Source organism: Mixophyes fleayi, chromosome 5, assembly GCF_038048845.1.
Source record: "Mixophyes fleayi isolate aMixFle1 chromosome 5, aMixFle1.hap1, whole genome shotgun sequence".
NCBI classification, from domain to species: Eukaryota; Metazoa; Chordata; class Amphibia; order Anura; family Limnodynastidae; genus Mixophyes; species Mixophyes fleayi.
In genome coordinates, this window is record NC_134406.1 from 123,570,946 (window position 1) to 123,591,825 (window position 20,880).

General features: G+C 41.3%; 1 protein-coding gene across 3 annotated transcripts in view; it reads left to right on the forward strand.

Moving 5' to 3' along the window:
• MOCOS (molybdenum cofactor sulfurase) overlaps positions 1-20,880 on the forward strand; it is a 720,810-nt gene that overhangs the window by 679,613 nt on the left and 20,317 nt on the right. For all 3 annotated transcript variants that reach the window (XM_075212790.1, XM_075212791.1, XM_075212792.1), the window contains 2 exons: positions 5,756-5,861; positions 10,931-11,069. In XM_075212790.1, the coding sequence (XP_075068891.1) occupies positions 5,756-5,861; positions 10,931-11,069 (245 nt within the window). The remainder of the gene's footprint in view (positions 1-5,755; positions 5,862-10,930; positions 11,070-20,880) is intronic.

The window sequence follows — 20,880 nt, forward strand, 5'->3', positions numbered from 1 at the left end:
GTCGGGTGCGCTGCCCGAACACCCGGCGTGTGATAATTCTGTCCAGTTCATCGATCAACAACCAAAATGTTCTCTTTTGCAAGGGCCCAAACAAATCAAGCATTTCAGCCACAAATGTGGCAGCCCCTGTTACTGAAATGTTTGGTTTTTTAAACTATGTGCATGTCCTTTATAACATATGGGTGGGTGGATGAACAATACCATCTTGCACTGTTTTACATTTTTGTCTTGGTCCATCAGCTTATGTAACAATTGACAATTCAGTGTCAACAGTATTATTAGGTCGCCAATTCACATAGTGGACAGTATGATTAGGTAGACAATTTAAATGTCGACAGTATTATAATAGGGATAGGGATATGGTTAAGGACAGGAATAGAAACAGATCTGGGGACAGGGATAGTGATAGGGACAGGGTTAGGGACAAGTTTTGGGATAAGGTTAGGTATAGAGTTAGGCATAATACGGTCTACATTTGAATTGTCAATCTAATACATACTGTCTACATTTCAAATGTTGTCCTAATAATTCTGCTGATGTCATTATATTGTCAACTTTATAACCCTTTCTATTCTGCTGCTCACCAATCATATAATGTCAATGTGTAGCTGTCAAACACATGTATGTATCACAGTCAGGTATTCTGTTTTCATCTGTTAAATAATGTCTACTGATGCGGACACTGTCTGTCTAATGACCTCTGATACTGCCACTGCAGGCCCATCTCCAATATATTGCTGCTGACCCTCTCTAATGTACTTGCTGCAGTGCTGTCCCTCTCCAATATATTTGCTGCAGTGTTGACCCTGTCAAATGTAATTTCTGCAGTGCTGACCCTTTCCAATGTATTAGCTGCAGTGCTGACTCTCTCAAATGTATTTGCTGTAGTGCTGACCCTCTCAAATGTATTTGCTGCTGACCTTTTCCAATGTATTTGCTGCTGACCCTTTCCAATGTATTTGCTGCTGACCCTCTCTAAAGTGTCACACATGCTGCCTAAAGGGTACCTACTTGGTGTATCTTCTATAGTCAAAGGAAAATGTAATTGATGTAGACATTTTCAATGAGGATGATGATGAGGGTAATTATTGGTAATCTTTAAGGAAGACGACCACTGTTATGCAAATGTGCATGATTCATTTGTTAACATCCCTATTTAATCTTCACTGCAAGAGACCCTGGAGTGGGGATTGTTGCAAGAGGCATGGTAGCTGAAGTGTCAGAGCCAGGTGCTGTGCGTACACAGAGTAAAGTGTTAGAGCCAAAAGGAGAAATCATCCCTGCAGAGGAGGGGTGAGTTGCAGTGAAGTATGGAGTACTGGCGTGTAAGAGACATGTGAATTCTGTTATATAACATCTAGATAACATTAAGAACTGTGCAGGAGGAGCAAGAAGATATATTTGCAACCATATTCATACTGCTCATTAAGAATTGTGCTGGAGAGAGTAAGAAGCTGTATATATATATATTTCTTTATTGCTGCAACCATTATGATTATCGTACTGGAGGAAGAGGAGTGTAAATAAATAGTTCAGTTTGTCATAGAGATGGTCTAGCGCCCAAATTATTGTGACTTTTATTGCACTGCACCACAAAGTGACATCACATGTGTCCCACTACTTACAAAGAACACCTGCATGTGCAGGGAGCCCCTGGTCATTTACACCCATGCCCATGAGCTAGCCAGGGCTGGAGATGGATGTGCACTGTGTACCCTTTACACCCCACACAGTGACAGGGGGTTACACAGATAAACCCAAAAAGCTCAAAGAGTTCCTAATAGGGATGTGGTGTCACGGTCTGCCTCCGTCTGCTTTGCAACATCTCCCTTTTGAATGCTGCTTGCATCCCGCAGCCCCTGTTTATTTTGAACTGTGCAGTATTTGTGTTCATTTTATATGTTGCAGCAGTACCTCCGATCACCAGAGGTGCTGCTATTGTGCCTTACTTGGTTGTATCAGGGGTTAACCTGCCCTGTAATTATCTCATGCACCTGGGTGTGTTCCATATATACCTGTCTCTCCCAGCATTCAGGGCTGGTTATTGCTGTCCCATCCTGTTGTCACATCCTGAGGTTATTCTCCGTGGTCACTTCCTCCTGTTTGTGCTCCTGGATTTATGCTGCTGGAGATCTATTTCAACATACTATCTGCTGACCTGTTCCTTATGTGAACCTGGGACTTATCTGTGCATTTCCCTGTGCATGCTGCCTGGAATATTTCCTCACCTCCCATTTACCTGCAACTGCTGTATATCTGGTAAATTCTGCAAGCTATTATGTCATCAACTGTTCATACTCTCCAGCAATAAACATTGTTTGTTTTTTCACCTATCCATGGCTCCTTAGCTGTATTTCTACATTGATCAGTGACAGTATAACCAGCCCACAAAACAGCTTAGGAGTCAGGTGAAAGTTTTGTTTTTATTCTGGGACCTTTTTTCTGCAATCAATTTTTCATTTGTTTTCTGCAACATGTCTGTTTCACCAATCTTGGAATTGCCACTGCTACAAACTTTACAGATGGACATTATCTTGCTACATTCTCAGCTTGCTAGATTTTCCTCTTTACTTGTGGACCCTCTCAGGAGACTGTCTGATTATGTCTCTTCTAATACTGAAGCTCCTGGTCTGTCTCAATCCACCTTTACTGCTGCTGAACCTGTGCAAACAGCACCTCTTAATTGTGCTTCTACAAATTTGCTGTTTAGTAAGAACTATGGGGTGGCTAATTCCCGGTTCACAGGTGGTCCACGCCCTCATCTGACCGAAGAGAAGCGACAACGCAGAATAACAAACAAGTTGTATCTCTACTGTGCCAGCAATGCACATTTCTTGCAGGATTGTCCTATCCGTATACCACGTCAGCTTACTGAACCATCCCCTGTTGTTTCCACTCGGCATTCCAAATTTGTTTATGCTCCACCATTTCTGTTCTCTGGGAAGAGACCCAATCTGCCAGCTCCAGCCGCCTGTCCTGAGGCGCCAGCTCCAGCTGCCTGTCCTGAGGCACCAGCTCCAGCCGCCTGTCCTGAGGTGCCAGCTCCAGCCGCCTGTCCTGAGGCACCAAAAGCCTCTGTCTCCTGTTGCGAGGTGCCAGCCTCTGTCTCCTGTTGCGAGGTGCCAGCCTCTGTCTCCTGTTGCGGTTAACCTGCTCTGTAATTATCTCATGCACCTGGGTGTGTTCCATATATACCTGTCTCTCCCAGCATTCAGGGCTGGTTATTGCTGTCCCATCCTGTTGTCACATCCTGAGGTTATTCTCTGTGGTCACTTCCTCCTGTTTGTGCTCCTGGATTTATGCTGCTGGAGATCTATTTCAACATACTAACTGCTGACCTGTTCCTTATGTGAACCTGGGACTTATCTGTGCATTTACCTGTGCATGCTGCCTGGAATATTTCCTCACCTCCCATTTACCTGCAACTGCTGTATATCTGGTAAATTCTGCAAGTTATTATGTCATCAACTGTTCATACTCTCCAGCAATAAACATTGTTTGTTTTTTCACCTATCCATGGCTCCTTAGCTGTATTTCTACATTGATCCATGACATGTGGCAGTACACAATACATATGCAGTGTTAATGTAACATTTGTGTCTTCCTGTAGAATATGAGGCAAGGGGTCCTTTAATAATTGAGAGCAGTCTTTATTCATAAGGAGGGCATACAGTGAACTGTACATTCGCTAATGGGTGTAGTTAACATTATATGTGCATATCATTCTGGGTTGATTTAAGTGTAAGTAAGTGTAAATGGCACCTATGCCTCTAATCCAGAACTGGACACATCTTTTGAGGTTAGCATACAAATCTAAATATGCTATTTTTGCATTGGGCGTAAACATATGCTTCTGATACGGAGCTGGACGCATCTCAAGATATGTACGGCTCTGCATATGGATGAATATACTCTAGTTTTGCTTGCACCTTTTTAAATGACACCCATTTTGCAATCAACTCCGCATCAGGCGCATTGTCTCAAAGAGTTTCTTGTACATAGTCAGCAAATTATTTTCTAAAGTTGTGACCAACCCAGTCAACTATTTGGTTCTACACTGAATCCTAGGATCTCTTCTCTTAAACTTGACTACAGTATAATAAGGATATTTTATGATTAACACAGTAATTTAGACAATGTGTTGGACACAGAAAATGTGGCTCCATTTAGAGTTAAGAGTAAATTCAGCTAGAAGGTCCAGTTTTGCACCTTGCTAAAATTAAGGATGAGCGGGCTCGGATTCCGCAAATCCGAGCCCACCCGAACAGTGCGGATCCGACGGGATCCGAGCACTGTTCGAGAACTTCTGGGCACCAAATGGAGCCAAACCAAGGCTGACATCCAAGTCTTGCGAGACTCGGATGTCATAAATACTCACCTTGCGGGCGCCATCTTCATTTTGGCTGTGATCACTCGTGAGGGAGGTTGTAGTTAGGGAGCTCCTGATCAGTTTAGTGGTTCTTTGTGCTTTGTCCAGTGCTCTGTCCTGCTGAGTCCAGTGGTGCTTTTGTCCTGTGCTCTGTCCTGCTGAATCCAGTGGTGCTGTGTCCTGTGCTTTGTCCTACTAAGGGCATTGTTATTTCAAAATTATTCAAAAGTTATAAAAAATGAAATTATTTTTTTTATAAAAAACCTATACAAAAATAATTTAAAAAAAATTATACAAAAATTATACAAAAATAATTGAAAAAAAATATAAAAAAATTAGTTCAAAAATACTAGGTACTGATATTTTAAAGTCAAACTACGTTCTCTCTTGCTGCTGTACCCAAAAATACTAGGTACTGATATTTCAAAGTCAAACTACGTTCACTGTTGCTGCTGTACCCAAAAATAACTGCGGCCTTAACAGCTATGTTGGTGTTAGACGTGCATCCGGTGTCCGCCATCTGTGCAGTGGAATTCAGACCAGTTGGAGGAGGTATTGTGGCCCCGGTACCAAATTGGGTACCGGGGCCACTCCACTACGCAGTCCAGATAGATGCGTATCAGATATTAAAATACGTTGACTGTTGCTGCCAAATCAAAAATTAATGAAAATGACCTGTCATCGTCGAAAACAAGAGGTAGTGACGCGCTCGAACTACACCCTCTATATGCTGCAGAGGATGTAGGAGCAGCCATCTGTGCAGTGGAATTCAGACCAGTTGGAGGAGGTAGGAGCAGCCATCTATGCAGTGGAATTCAGACCAGTTGGAGGAGGTATTGTGGCCCCGGTACCAAATTGGGTACCGGGGCCACTCCACTACGCAGTCCAGATAGCTGTGAGGTGTTCAGAATAGACTGGAAATTAGTGCAAATGATTCTTATTGAATGTTATTGAGGTTAATAATAGCGTAGGAGTGAAAAAGAAAAAAAAAAAACGGGATTTTAGCACTTTTTATGCTTTTTTTAAAAATAAATCAGAACCCAAAACCCTAAATCAGAACCAAAACCTTTCATCGAGTGTTTTGGCAAAACAAATCAGAACCCAAAACCTCAAGCTAATCAGAACCCAAAACACAAAACACTAAAAGTGGCCGGTGCACACCTCTAGCTAAAATCATGTTGCTCTGAGGAGGGGGGAAGGAGTGTTAAATGTACATTCTCTGGCAGGATTTTCTCCTAAATCTAATTAAGGTCCCTGGTTCTTTTTCCTATCACACATTTTCTAACTTTTTCAAAATAAATGTACTAAAGCAATTAGGAATTCTTATTTTCTAATTGCATTTTGCTTGCCAAATTCATAAGTGTTTTATTGTTTGTTTCTTCTCAGGATTTGCAAATGCATCTTTACCCTCACTGTCTTTAGTCAATGAAGCCCAATACCTTCTTGTGAACACAGCAAGCATTTTACAACTAAGTCAGCAAATATATTTAAGGTAAGATGGTATAAAGTAAATATTTCTAATTGTACTTGCAGTGTAACATGACTGAACACCCTTAGGCCACAACCTGTGTACTAATATTAAATCTGCAGCATATGACAATACATTTTGCAGTTATTTATCCTTTATAACAGTAAATTTAGTATATGGTGGCTAGACATACATATCCTCACGTGTGCAGCTCAGCTGTCAATGGGCAAGAAAAGTATTATTAGATTACTGTGAATGCAGTACATCCAGGTGTACCTCGGTAATAATGTCACTAAAGTCACTTCTCCAGGTTCTCCCAGAATTCTCACTTGTAAAACAAAAACAAAAAAACAAGGATTTCTTAAAAATTCTAAACTGGACCTGATATATTAATGTCAGAGCTACAGTTGTATTTACAATTTTTACAATATTTGTACCGTAACTATCATTTTTTTAGTGCTGTGATAAGAAAGTAGATTTCTGAGCTTTTTAACCCCCACCCCCCCCCCTGAAAAATTAGCTGTCCCGGTGACGATTTACCCCGTCATATCTTTAGCTGCTAGCTTGACACAATACCAAACTTATTCACTTCCAGGTCTATCATGAATTTATACACTGCGCATGCACAGCTAAAAGTCTGCGCATTGCAGGTTATTATATCTTGTTTGTTCTGAATCTATATAGTGCACATGCACTGCTAAAGGTCTGCGCATTGCGGATTAGTACACCTTCTCTGCTGTCTCTGATGTGCCAGCTAAGGAGATGAGGAGCTTGCAATCATTCCGTCCATGCAGCTTCATAAGTAGCCTCATTTAGCATTCCCCATAGAGATCTACATGATAACTAGGTGAACGCTGTTGAAATTTGTGATTTCTCAGGCATTAGCCTTTATCCTGTGAAAACTGATATCTTTTCTCACAGGAGCTAAGGACAAAAAATTGATAAATAGGTCCCATAGTGATAATGTCCTCACTATTTTGATTAATTATGTTAAACAACATGATAAAGAGAAGGAGTATAGGAATAAAACCCTACATTTAATCAAAATTAAGTACGTTTTTAAAATGGTATACATTTCAATTATAATCATCATCATCTATTTATTTATATAGCGCCACTAATTCCTCAGCGCTGCACAGTGAACTCAATCACATCAGTCCCTGCCCCATTGGAGCTTACAATCTAAATCCCATTTACATACATATTATAAATTTAGTTTCATACCCAATATTTAAATTATCCTATTTGTATTTTTCCCTTAAAATACCCTTTTAATATAATATCCATATACTGTATTTAAACAACACTTAGCAAATAACAAATTATTTCTATTAAGCAAATGAAAGAGTCATTGTCACTGTTTTAGCATTATAAATTGAATACTATGTGGAAGTTAAAATTGCAACTGTATGAAAAAAATAATTACAAGATATGCAACACTTTCTTTTAAGGCAGTTATGACTCCAATGCAAATATAGTGAAGCTGGCCTTGAACAATATTGGGAGTAGCGGCTGCGGGGCCTAGAGGTGAGGGGGGGGGGGGGGGCGGCTAACAATGCCTTGATGACCATGCTCCCATCTTAGACCCCAGAAGGCGAGAACAGTGTCACCAGGTCCGTACCCAGATTTGGTCTGGAGCCCAGTGATGCACTGGTCCACAGCTCATATTCGTTTTTAGATACTTTTGTTTTCTTTATCAGCATTCCCATAATACACTGTGAATTCTATGCATAAAAACTGCAACTATTATTGCAATAAGCGATGAACAGGTTTCCATGGTTGTAGGTGTTCAAGAAAAGGAGAGAACTTTACTAGTTGTCATAGTACACATGTCCTGACATGCTTACATATAATATGTTAAGATATTTGCCCACTCTCTTCCTAGTGAAGTGGGCAGGATTTGGAGCCTCCCTGACTGCATTCTCTGAGAATGGCATCATTTTGGCCTGCCCCCTTCAGATGTAAAATGATTTGTTTGTGTCATTGTGTCGTTGGGGCAGGCCAAAATGACATGATTTGCTGGGCTCCACCCCCACATGCCCACCTCTCCCCTGGATCTCCTGGTCCAACATTGAAAAGTTAGCAAGTATGATATATTGTTACAGAAGCACTGGGAACGTGTCAAATGTCAGGTATATACTGTATGTTCCAGGCTGTCTATCTTATATGCTTTTAACTCCATGGAGATTGCTGGTGTTTGAGGAGTTGCACCTGCAAGGTGCTCATAAAACGCTGCTACTCAGTTTCCCCACTTTCTCTCAGACCTGCCGAGGAGGTTGGTTGCCTCTCAAGAGACACTGCAAAGGGTGACCAGAAAGCTCTGTATTTTGTATGTAACTTAACACACAGGAACACCCTCTCTCCTGTGAAGGACACAGACAAGGTGAAGCTGGACAGGCAACAATTTTGTTTCTGTTTGTTTATTTTTATGCCTGGAAAATAAATCTAGTTCTCCTAGTTAGACCAAAACATTTGACTGGTGTGATATCCTTGGCTGATCTGTCTTTAGTGCAGCCGTCTACCCTAGAAGACGGTAATCCTGATATGATATTATATATTTTTATTTTTTTTGTAGTGACAGAATAAAGGGTGAAGTGTATTGTGCCAGGTATGCTTCGCATAAATTTCTAACATACTGCTTTTAAAAACCCCAGGAGAATGTGTTAACAGCTGCTGCAAGACTGCAGGCTTGTGGAAAAGGCAGAAAGGGTCCTGGATTTTATGTATGGAAAGAGTAGGGTTGGTTCCATCCACTAGGCCTGTAGCCGGGTCTTTCAGGTGACCTGCTAACCTGCTGCTAATTAGGATGTGCACTTGAGCAGTGATGGTAAAAAGCTGCTTTTCAGCATAGTCTCTCTATCTGCCTAGGTACTGAGGCTGGTGAGTCTCAGTGAGAGGAAACCTTGCTACTTTGCCTGTGACTGAACCATACTGCACTGTTTATATTTTCCTTTAGTTTGGTAGTCAGAGTTGACATATATTTAGTTAGAGTCGGATGGCAAGGTCTTTTAGTAAGTTATTTTTTTCGCTTAAGAAAACTGGCTGAGGCTAGTTGTACTAAAATCAGTTGAACTTTTGTGACATCATTGCTGCTGTTTACATCCATCAGCTGGTATCTGATCCCCTCACACGGTCACAAAATATAATATGTGTATATATATATATATATATATATATATATATATATCTTTAATTAAACCCAAAGAAAGAAGTCACTCTCGAAACAAATGCTTGAATGAAAATACAGGTTATATCAAATACATCTGATATATCAAATACAGGTTATATCAAATACATCTGATAGATGATCTATAGGATAATAGAAGACATGGACAAGTTGTGTAGCCTTGTAAAAGCAGGAGGCTGCAAGCTACTTGCATTTATAAAGATCACAGAAATCCACAGTGACTAATATCTAATAATTTGTAGGAGAGGGTGTATTATTTTTATAACACAGATGTTTTTGTAAGAAGCACTGGAGTGATGACATCAGAAATCATCAATTATAACCAATGATATCAGCACTCTGCACAGATATTATTTTCAAAAAAATAAATATATATTAAAATTACTTGTGTATTATAGAAATATTAAATATCACTTTTTGATTATAGCAACATTCATATCCATTTTCTTTTATATCAGTTTGGGTGGTCAAACAAATACTTTGGTTTTCTCATGTCTGTCAGCCACTTAGGCTCTGAAAAATTCACTGCATATTCCTTTAACTGCTTACATCCTGTCAGGTTAGCTCACGAATAATGGAGTGTGATCCTGCTGTCTTAATGAGTATTGATTAAAACTTCCCTGGAGGCGCAGAGTCTAACAAACTGGGAGGTATTCACCAGAGATTCCCGCAAGGGAATATGGGCTTATGCGGCTCCCACCTTGCAGGTCGCGGCCCTCCAGGAAAGTTCCCACTGTGACAGCTGAGAACAAGTTACATGGCAAAGGAATGATCCAATTCGGACATCAAAGATGGTAAAGATTACAGTTTTATTATAAAATATTAATACAAGCGTCCAATGCAGACTTGAGTGTTTTGCAAATGAGGATCACAAAGGCATGCAGGAATAGTGACTTTTAGCAACATTCATTAACACAAGCTGCATATGCAATAATCAGTTTTTTCAATAGTAGAAATCTTGCAGCATAAGAATCAACAAAGTCCAACCATATTCGGCCACGATAGACACAGCTTGATGCGAATTGTGTAGCTGAGAACAATAATTAACAATGCAGGCCAAGTAGATAATAGATGTGAAATATCGTGTTACGGCAAGCCGTGGGATAGGTATGCAGAAATCAAACAGTCCAGCGTCCAGTAGTGATGAACACACGGCAGCAATATTTAGCAGTTTTACCACTGATACTGGAACAGGTAACAAAGTCAGCAATGTAGGTCAAACAGGAAACAGATGAAGTTCATAACATTTTACCACGAGCAATAGAACAGGCATGCAGAAAGTTGGAGGAGTCCAGCAAACCATAGCAACGGCTACACAGCAGCAATGAAGGCAGCAGCTTACCACGGATTGTGGAACAGGTACCAGGTGTAGATCATAGGGTTTACCACGAGCAGTGGAATAGGTATGCAGAGATTAAGAAAATCCAGCAAACAGCAGCGATGACCACACAGCAGCGATGAACACAGCAGCTTTACCACGGATTGTGGAAAAGGTAACAGGTGTAGATCATAGCGTTATCATGAGCAGTGGAACAGGCATGCAAACAGAGACATCAGAGTAACGGATATGACTTGAAGATCCAGCAATGCAAGAAAGAAAGGAAGGGCCTAATAAAGGGAGACTGGCCAATAGTAACACTGACCAGCATACAGGTGTAATGATCACAGTTGCAGACCATGACCAATAGTCACACTAGCAACAGCAATTAAAGAGACAGTCAGTGGTACCTGGAGGGCGGAGTGTGACACATCTTAATACTCCATGTGCATAGGTTTAATGCTAATAAGATTTTAAGTAGTGCAACATGAATTTTAAAATTGGTAGTCCTTTAATTTTTATGAATATATCACATGGCAACACATGTGCTTTGACATTTACCACTGTTGTATATTCCCTTTATCATAGAGAGGAGACAGACCATACTGAAAGATTAAATATTGACCAGCTAACTCAAAGTTTCCGAGCCAACTTGGTCATCGATAGCAAAATACCTTTTCAAGAGGAGGTGTGGACTGAAGTTTTCATTGGAGGTTTGCACTTTCAGGTAAATTCTATTTATTCCTCATTTTGTTCACAGGTAGATAATCTTTTTCACTGGCTCTTATACACATCCAGTCCAGAACAATTGTGTACTATATCAGTAATCTGTAGAAATATAATTTTAAGGCAATAATCATGTAATTATCTACTGCAATCCTAACATATATAGTATATTTTTAACTCTTTTCGTTCAAAGCTGGCTACACAGACATCACGTTTCTGGTTGAGTAGTTTTTATAGCTAATCAAACTGGTGTAAACTAATCACTTCAGGATTGAATGGTCCCCTGTGATAGGATTGACCGCCTATGCCATCCTGTCTGTTGTTGCTGGGAACCAGCTGGGCTTATTTTGCCACCGTTTCCTTTCGTTATCCGAAATGCGCCCTCTTACCGCAGTAGGAGAGGCTTACAAATGCTGCCACCACTGGACTCCTTACCGGCATCCAGTATCCGTTTTCTTCTGGGTAACTGACGATGCGAGTGTATGCCGTTACTGGCGTACCTGGGCTGGTACTCCTGACCTCATACTATGGATCAGGGTAGCTGTGGATGGATCCCCCCTGGCCTATCACACTGACCAGGGCTGCAGGGTAGCAGGCAGAGCGGTGGTACCAGAAAAGCTGGGTCCAAATCTCAGAAACAGCCGGGAACGGATTCGATTTTGGTTCTAATCTGTAGGTCACAGGATTTTCAGCGTGGAAGATATTTTCAAGCAGATCTTAGAAGCAAATGTTGTCACACTGATTGGATTTACCAGTGCTAAGGTCAGATGAAATCAGAAGAACAATTTTTCAATACAAGCCAGTGCTTTTTATACAGTTTGGAAACAGCCTCAAAGGGTAAGCCAGCCCCCTTTGAAGTCTGAGCTATTTTTAGACTCAGGATGTCATGTGTTTACACAAACATGGATTTACATGCATTGCAAAGTTAACAATATTTACGCTTATATGTGATATCTTAAAAACCTTGCTGTGATTTCCTGCATCTTATTTCACAGCCAGGAAGTCTACTAGCAAGTCAAAAGTTATAACTAACATGAATTTAGCATGAGTCCTTTCTTCCAACAGTTGCAGAATACACATTTCAAAAGAAAGGTACAAACCCCAAACAAGTCATTTCCCCACATCACATTACACACAAAGACTTCCATCCACAAAGGCTTATTGTATCAGATATATACTTCCAGGAATAATGCATTTCCTCTGGTAAGGTTAAACAAGAAACAACTTTCTTTCCCTCGTCTCAGAAATTAAAGATTTCCCTTCCCAAAATAATACACAATATCAGAAATAAGTGCATGTGCAATTATAGAAATAAGCGCCCTCTGCTATTTCCTTTAAATAAATTTATACCATAAGTTATTTATATGTGATCCAGTCACACTAACCCCCCCCCCCCAACCCCCCCACACACCCTTTATTAGCTGGCTAATTTCACAGTTGCCAGATTGTTAGATTTTTCTGCTGCCACTTAAACCCTGGGAAATTAAATAAAATGCTTAACGGTTGATATTCATCCATGACATGACTCCCAGAAACCATAACTAAATCCTTATCCTTAAATAATGGACACAGGAACCAGAGTATGGCAAAATTAGAGGTAAAGTTTATTAACATGAAAAAATATCATGTAGGAGAAAGCTTATGCAGTTTAGTTAGAACCAATTTCCACCATATCACAATGAGGGTCACTCATCCGCTTGATATAAATCAACCAGGTGGAAATTTTCTTCCCAAGGACACACCCTTACAACAACTGGGTATCCAAAAACCACAAGTCAAGTAACCAAAACCAAAGCTTTGACACATTAAAGGGATGTGGACTCTTCAGCTAATAACCACCGTGCATCCATCAGGTATTGACCTTTGGCTGTTAATGCTTTCCAGCCACATCAGGAGCCATAAGGCCTACCACCATACTGACCTAACAGAGCCTCATCAAACCCTCATAAATGCACTAAAAAATGTCTAGACTCTCCTCCGTCAAGTGCACACCATTGGGCCTATAAAGATGTGTAAAGTGAAATCTGCGAGTGCTCAATCCGTATACCATGGATGGACCACACAAACCGAAACACAATTTAATTCACTTTTCTCTACCACTCTACCATCAGAAAAATTCCTCCAAACGTTCCTAGGTATAATAACAGACCAGAAGATAACAAGATGAGGACATCTGGAAACCAAAGTGTCCTCTGCCAACCAGTGAAAAGCAGGCCAATACACAGAGAAATGTCCAATCGCCCAGATTTCCAGTGGACTCTGAGGACCTGTAATGCAGGAGAAAGAGCGCAAATGTCAGAACCTGATAATTAGAGCTGACAGCAAAGTCAAAAGCAAAAAGTGGCATGGAACACAAACAGGAACAATCCACTCAAATTGCCAGAGAGAAGAACAAAAGGGCATAAGAAAAAGAGCGAGTAGAGAATCAGGAAGAAGGAAAAACAGCCAGAGTGAGAAGAACGGGTAACACAAAAGGAGGTCACAATCATAAGAAACCTCAAGAGCCAATAGCCAATCATGCTCCCACATCTGAGGAAAAATGAGGGAAAATCCTTTTGCGTCCTTGCATCCAAATGCAACACACGACCGAAACCCTGTCACCAAAAGCCAGAAAGAGTTCCCTTGATGAGATAGGGCAACCCACCGCCCCTTGCCTAACAGGTACATCTTAGATCACTGGACCTTAAAGATAAAAGAAGAGTCAAAATAACCATGTGTGTGCCAAGAATTCGAGGATGTGGCCAACTTGGAGGAGGCAATAAGTTTGCTAACCCTAAAAGTACCAAATAAATAACATAATAAATGTAGTGCGAAACAGCAAATTCTAAAATCCATCATTAGTAGCATCTTTAACAGCCCCCAGCATGGACTCCATGGATATATTTACTACACTGCAGGCTTGAAAAGGTGTAGATGTTGCCTGTAGCAACCAATCAGATTAGAACGGTCATTTTGTAGAATATACTAAATAAATGCTAACTAGAATCTGATTGGTTGCTATAGGCAGCATCTCCATGTTTTCAAACCCGCAGTTTAGTAAATATTCCCCCAGGACTAATAGGTCTTCTCTGATCTGGCTGGACAGGAAGCATGCACGACTACCATTTCAAAGCCCCAGTGATGACAAAACTCTTGGCAGATTTAACCTTTTTTGCAGGTTTGTGTCCAAGGAAGCAGCCATCACGACCTTCCACCAACTGCCACAATATTTAGCCTAAATAAAGGAGAGCCTCCAGGAAGCTCTTTACCTCTTCAATGTGTGGGGAGCGAGAGACAGTTCTGCAAGGCCTTCTATGCCAGCTTGACAATCTGCCAGACATAAACAGAACAAGGCATGCCAATGAGGGATGCATTCAGTGCCAAGGCCCTAAATCTATTCCAGCTGCCATGGGTCAACCCCTGGGACAAGCCAAGCTCGAAAACAGACATCAAATTGCAGGCAATGTAAAGTTAACTACCTCAAGAAGTTAATAAATGGCAGAAAAGAGGTACTCTACTTGTTAATAGCCTGTATCACAGCCAAATTATCACACGAACACACAATCTGTTTCCCTTGGAACTGGGAATTCCAAAGTTTCAGTGCCACAACAACAGGAACTAATTCGAGTAGGACCAGGTTAGATGTCCAACTCACAGCAGTCTACTCCCCTGGCCAAGGCGCTGCACACAAATTGCAGTCGAAATATGTGCCCAACCCACCGCCCTCAGGGTGTCAATGAAAAGCTGCAACTCACTACTGAACAGACGGGGCTTGGGCCTCAAGCAGACCCCATTAAACTCCTACAGAAAACACTCCCACACCCCAAAGTCCTCACATATTTCTGCAGAAATATGGCAAAGAGACTTGGTACAACCTCAGTAGCCCAGGAAATAACAGCGCACAATCACGGGAAATGTCATCCGTGCAAGAAGCAGACATCGTATTCCCCGATCATAAGAAAATTATCCAGGTAATGGACTACTATACCCTGTTGATCCCTAACCGCTTTAAAAAACCATTGAAGAAAAGAACTAGGGGCCTGATTCATTAAGGATCTTAACTTCAGAAACTTCTTATTTCAGCCTCCTGGACAAAACCATGTTACAATGCAAGGGGTTCAAATTAATATTCTGTTTTGCACATCAGTTAAATACTGACTGTTTTTTCATGTACAAAAGTGGAAGTTGCTCAAATCAATTTATAGGCCATAACAGGTGCTGAAAGGGTGGGGTTATCCTGCAAGGAACATACACACAACATTTTTTCCCCAGCACACTGCTATAGCCAGCAACAGATCTGCCATTTCTACTGTAGATAAAAATGCAAAAGTCTTTGTTGCACACATTTGCAAATGTATGTTTAAGCCATCCTGCCACGCCAAGGCGCTTTTGCTAATAGGATGGTCCTACTCTAAACAATGAGAGTCCCTATATTTGGGCCATACATATGTGTTTTTAAATTGAGAGCTAACTTACCAAAGAGGTACCCCAGAAGCCTCCAAATAGCAATCCAATGTCAGCACTCCCCCTCAGCTACTGACACCAACATGCCTCTCAGACAAATACAAAAGTGGAAGTTGCTCAAATCAATTTATAGGCCATAACAGGTGCTGAAAGGGTGGGGTTATCCTGCAAGGAACATACACACAACATTTTTTCCCCAGCACACTGCTATAGCCAGCAACAGATCTGCCATTTCTACTGTAGATAAAAATGCAAAAGTCTTTGTTGCACACATTTGCAAATGTATGTTTAAGCCATCCTGCCACGCCAAGGCGCTTTTGCTAATAGGATGGTCCTACTCTAAACAATGAGAGTCCCTATATTTGGGCCATACATATGTGCTTTTAAATTGAGAGCTAACTTACCAAAGAGGTACCCCAGAAGCCTCCAAATAGCAATCCAATGTCAGCACTCCCCCTCAGCTACTGACATCAACATGCCTCTCAGACAAATACAAAAGTGGAAGTTGCTCAAATCAATTTATAGGCCATAACAGGTGCTGAAAGGGTGGGGTTATCCTGCAAGGAACATACACACAACATTTTTTCCCCAGCACACTGCTATAGCCAGCAACAGATCTGCCATTTCTACTGTAGATAAAAATGCAAAAGTCTTTGTTGCACACATTTGCAAATGTATGTTTAAGCCATCCTGCCATGCCAAGGCGCTTTTGCTAATAGGATGGTCCTACTCTAAACAATGAGAGTCCCTATATTTGGGCCATACATATGTGTTTTTAAATTGAGAGCTAATTTACCAAAGAGGTACCCCAGAAGCCTCCAAATAGCAATCCAATGTCAGCACTCCCCCTCAGCTACTGACACCAACATGCCTCTCAGACAAATACAAAAGTGGAAGTTGCTCAAATCAATTTATAGGCCATAACAGGTGCTGAAAGGGTGGGGTTATCCTGCAAGGAACATACACACAACATTTTTTCCCCAGCACACTGCTATAGCCAGCAACAGATCTGCCATTTCTACTGTAGATAAAAATGCAAAAGTCTTTGTTGCACACATTTGCAAATGTATGTTTAAGCCATCCTGCCACGCCAAGGCGCTTTTGCTAATAGGATGGTCCTACTCTAAACAATGAGAGTCCCTATATTTGGGCCATACATATGTGTTTTTAAATTGAGAGCTAACTTACCAAAGAGGTACCCCAGAAGCCTCCAAATAGCAATCCAATGTCAGCACTCCCCCTCAGCTACTGACACCAACATGCCTCTCAGACAAATACAAAAGTGGAAGTTGCTCAAATCAATTTATAGGCCATAACAGGTGCTGAAAGGGTGGGGTTATCCTGCAAGGAACATACACACAACATTTTTTCCCCAGCACACTGCTATAGCCAGCAACAGATCTGCCATTTCTACTGTAGATAAAAATGCAAAAGTCTTTGTTGCACACATTTGCAAATGTATGTTTAAGCCATCCTGCCACGCCAAGGCGCTTTTGCTAATAGGATGGTCCTACTCTAAACAATGAGAGTCCCTATATTTGGGCCATACATATGTGCTTTTAAATTGAGAGCTAACTTACCAAAGAGGTACCCCAGAAGCCTCCAAATAGCAATCCAATGTCAGCACTCCCCCTCAGCTACTGACATCAACATGCCTCTCAGACAAATACAAAAGTGGAAGTTGCTCAAATCAATTTATAGGCCATAACAGGTGCTGAAAGGGTGGGGTTATCCTGCAAGGAACATACACACAACATTTTTTCCCCAGCACACTGCTATAGCCAGCAACAGATCTGCCATTTCTACTGTAGATAAAAATGCAAAAGTCTTTGTTGCACACATTTGCAAATGTATGTTTAAGCCATCCTGCCATGCCAAGGCGCTTTTGCTAATAGGATGGTCCTACTCTAAACAATGAGAGTCCCTATATTTGGGCCATACATATGTGTTTTTAAATTGAGAGCTAATTTACCAAAGAGGTACCCCAGAAGCCTCCAAATAGCAATCCAATGTCAGCACTCCCCCTCAGCTACTGACACCAACATGCCTCTCAGACAAATACAAAAGTGGAAGTTGCTCAAATCAATTTATAGGCCATAACAGGTGCTGAAAGGGTGGGGTTATCCTGCAAGGAACATACACACAACATTTTTTCCCCAGCACACTGCTATAGCCAGCAACAGATCTGCCATTTCTACTGTAGATAAAAATGCAAAAGTCTTTGTTGCACACATTTGCAAATGTATGTTTAAGCCATCCTGCCACGCCAAGGCGCTTTTGCTAATAGGATGGTCCTACTCTAAACAATGAGAGTCCCTATATTTGGGCCATACATATGTGTTTTTAAATTGAGAGCTAACTTACCAAAGAGGTACCCCAGAAGCCTCCAAATAGCAATCCAATGTCAGCACTCCCCCTCAGCTACTGACACCAACATGCCTCTCAGACAAATACAAAAGTGGAAGTTGCTCAAATCAATTTATAGGCCATAACAGGTGCTGAAAGGGTGGGGTTATCCTGCAAGGAACATACACACAACATTTTTTCCCCAGCACACTGCTATAGCCAGCAACAGATCTGCCATTTCTACTGTAGATAAAAATGCAAAAGTCTTTGTTGCACACATTTGCAAATGTATGTTTAAGCCATCCTGCCACGCCAAGGCGCTTTTGCTAATAGGATGGTCCTACTCTAAACAATGAGAGTCCCTATATTTGGGCCATACATATGTGCTTTTAAATTGAGAGCTAACTTACCAAAGAGGTACCCCGGAAGCCTCCAAATAGCAATCCAATGTCAGCACTCCCCCTCAGCTACTGACACCAACATGCCTCTCAGACAAATACAAAAGTGGAAGTTGCTCAAATCAATTTATAGGCCATAACAGGTGCTGAAAGGGTGGGGTTATCCTGCAAGGAACATACACACAACATTTTTCCCCAGCACACTGCTATAGCCAGCAACAGATCTGCCATTTCTACTGTAGATAAAAATGCAAAAGTCTTTGTTGCACACATTTGCAAATGTATGTTTAAGCCATCCTGCCACGCCAAGGCGCTTTTGCATATAGGATGGTCCTACTCTAAACAATGAGAGTCCCTATATTTGGGCCATACATATGTGTTTTTAAATTGAGAGCTAACTTACCAAAGAGGTACCCCAGAAGCCTCCAAATAGCAATCCAATGTCAGCACTCCCCCTCAGCTACTGACACCAACATGCCTCTCAGACAAATACAAAAGTGGAAGTTGCTCAAATCAATTTATAGGCCATAACAGGTGCTGAAAGGGTGGGGTTATCCTGCAAGGAACATACACACAACATTTTTTCCCCAGCACACTGCTATAGCCAGCAACAGATCTGCCATTTCTACTGTAGATAAAAATGCAAAAGTCTTTGTTGCACACATTTGCAAATGTATGTTTAAGCCATCCTGCCATGCCAAGGCGCTTTTGCTAATAGGATGGTCCTACTCTAAACAATGAGAGTCCCTATATTTGGGCCATACATATGTGTTTTTAAATTGAGAGCTAACTTACCAAAGAGGTACCCCAGAAGCCTCCAAATAGCAATCCAATGTCAGCACTCCCCCTCAGCTACTGACACCAACATGCCTCTCAGACAAATACAAAAGTGGAAGTTGCTCAAATCAATTTATAGGCCATAACAGGTGCTGAAAGGGTGGGGTTATCCTGCAAGGAACATACACACAACATTTTTTCCCCAGCACACTGCTATAGCCAGCAACAGATCTGCCATTTCTACTGTAGATAAAAATGCAAAAGTCTTTGTTGCACACATTTGCAAATGTATGTTTAAGCCATCCTGCCACGCCAAGGCGCTTTTGCTAATAGGATGGTCCTACTCTAAACAATGAGAGTCCCTATATTTGGGCCATACATATGTGCTTTTAAATTGAGAGCTAACTTACCAAAGAGGTACCCCAGAAGCCTCCAAATAGCAATCCAATGTCAGCACTCCCCCTCAGCTACTGACACCAACATGCCTCTCAGACAAATACAAAAGTGGAAGTTGCTCAAATCAATTTATAGGCCATAACAGGTGCTGAAAGGGTGGGGTTATCCTGCAAGGAACATACACACAACATTTTTTCCCCAGCACACTGCTATAGCCAGCAACAGATCTGCCATTTCTACTGTAGATAAAAATGCAAAAGTCTTTGTTGCACACATTTGCAAATGTATGTTTAAGCCATCCTGCCACGCCAAGGCGCTTTTGCTAATAGGATGGTCCTACTCTAAACAATGAGAGTCCCTGTTACAGTGCAAGGAGTGCAAATTAGTATTCTGTTTTGCACATAAGTTAAACACTGACTGTTTTTTCATGTAGCACACAAATACTTGATAGCTTATTTGTACACTGAAATTTAAAGTTGATATTTGTGTGCTATATGAAAAAACAGTCAGTGTTTAACTTATGTGCAAAACAGAATACTAATTTGCACTCCTTGCATTGTAACATGGTTTTGTCCAGGAGTCTGAAATAACAAGTTTCTGAAGTTAAGATCCTTAATGAATCAGGCCCTAGAAGATTAGAAAACACGCAAGAAACAAAGCAATCCATAGGGAGGCATTATCTACATGAAACACATAGACCAACTGGAAACCCTCCAATGCAGAATCAGACAACTGATATACTGCCCCACACAAACTATCATTGATGGCATCATTAACTAACTCCCCTGGCAGAAAAGAAAGGTGCTGGATGAAACAGAACTTTCAGGAAGCCTTCTTAGGGACCATCCCTACACGGAAGACCATATCCACAAATGGAGGCTCCAATAATGAGCCAGCAATCTGGCCAAAAAAAAAACTACTTACGGACCTTGGCCACCACCACATCCGGAAAAGCGCTGCTAATATCAGCTTCCACACAGACAAGAACCGAACAATCCCAGGACAGCAGAAGCCAAAACAAGAACCTGCTCATAATAATTCAGCTTTGTCCCTATCAGGGTATAGATCAAGCCACCAACACAGGCATTCCAAACTGGGGTTTGGGCATCCCAAATTGGGGATTCAGTTTGGGATTGGACCTTACTTACTGAAGTGGGCTTGTTGCAGGACTTAGCAGTATGGGCATCACCGCAGCACAGACAGGAGTGTAAAAAGCTGCACACTGTCCCCTGATACAGCGTGGGTTGTTGAAAGCATAGCACTTTGCACTCTACAGAAGGGGTGTGCCAGACCTCTCCAGTTTCCCAGACTTGTGCTGTGATAAACATTCAGCGACCACCCAACCTTCTTGGGAAACCCTAAACCAAAAGAAAAAGGGAAAAATAATGAGGGAAGAAAAAAAATTATAGCACAGGAGGAAGGAGAAAAGAAACAAAGCCTCACTAAAAACCA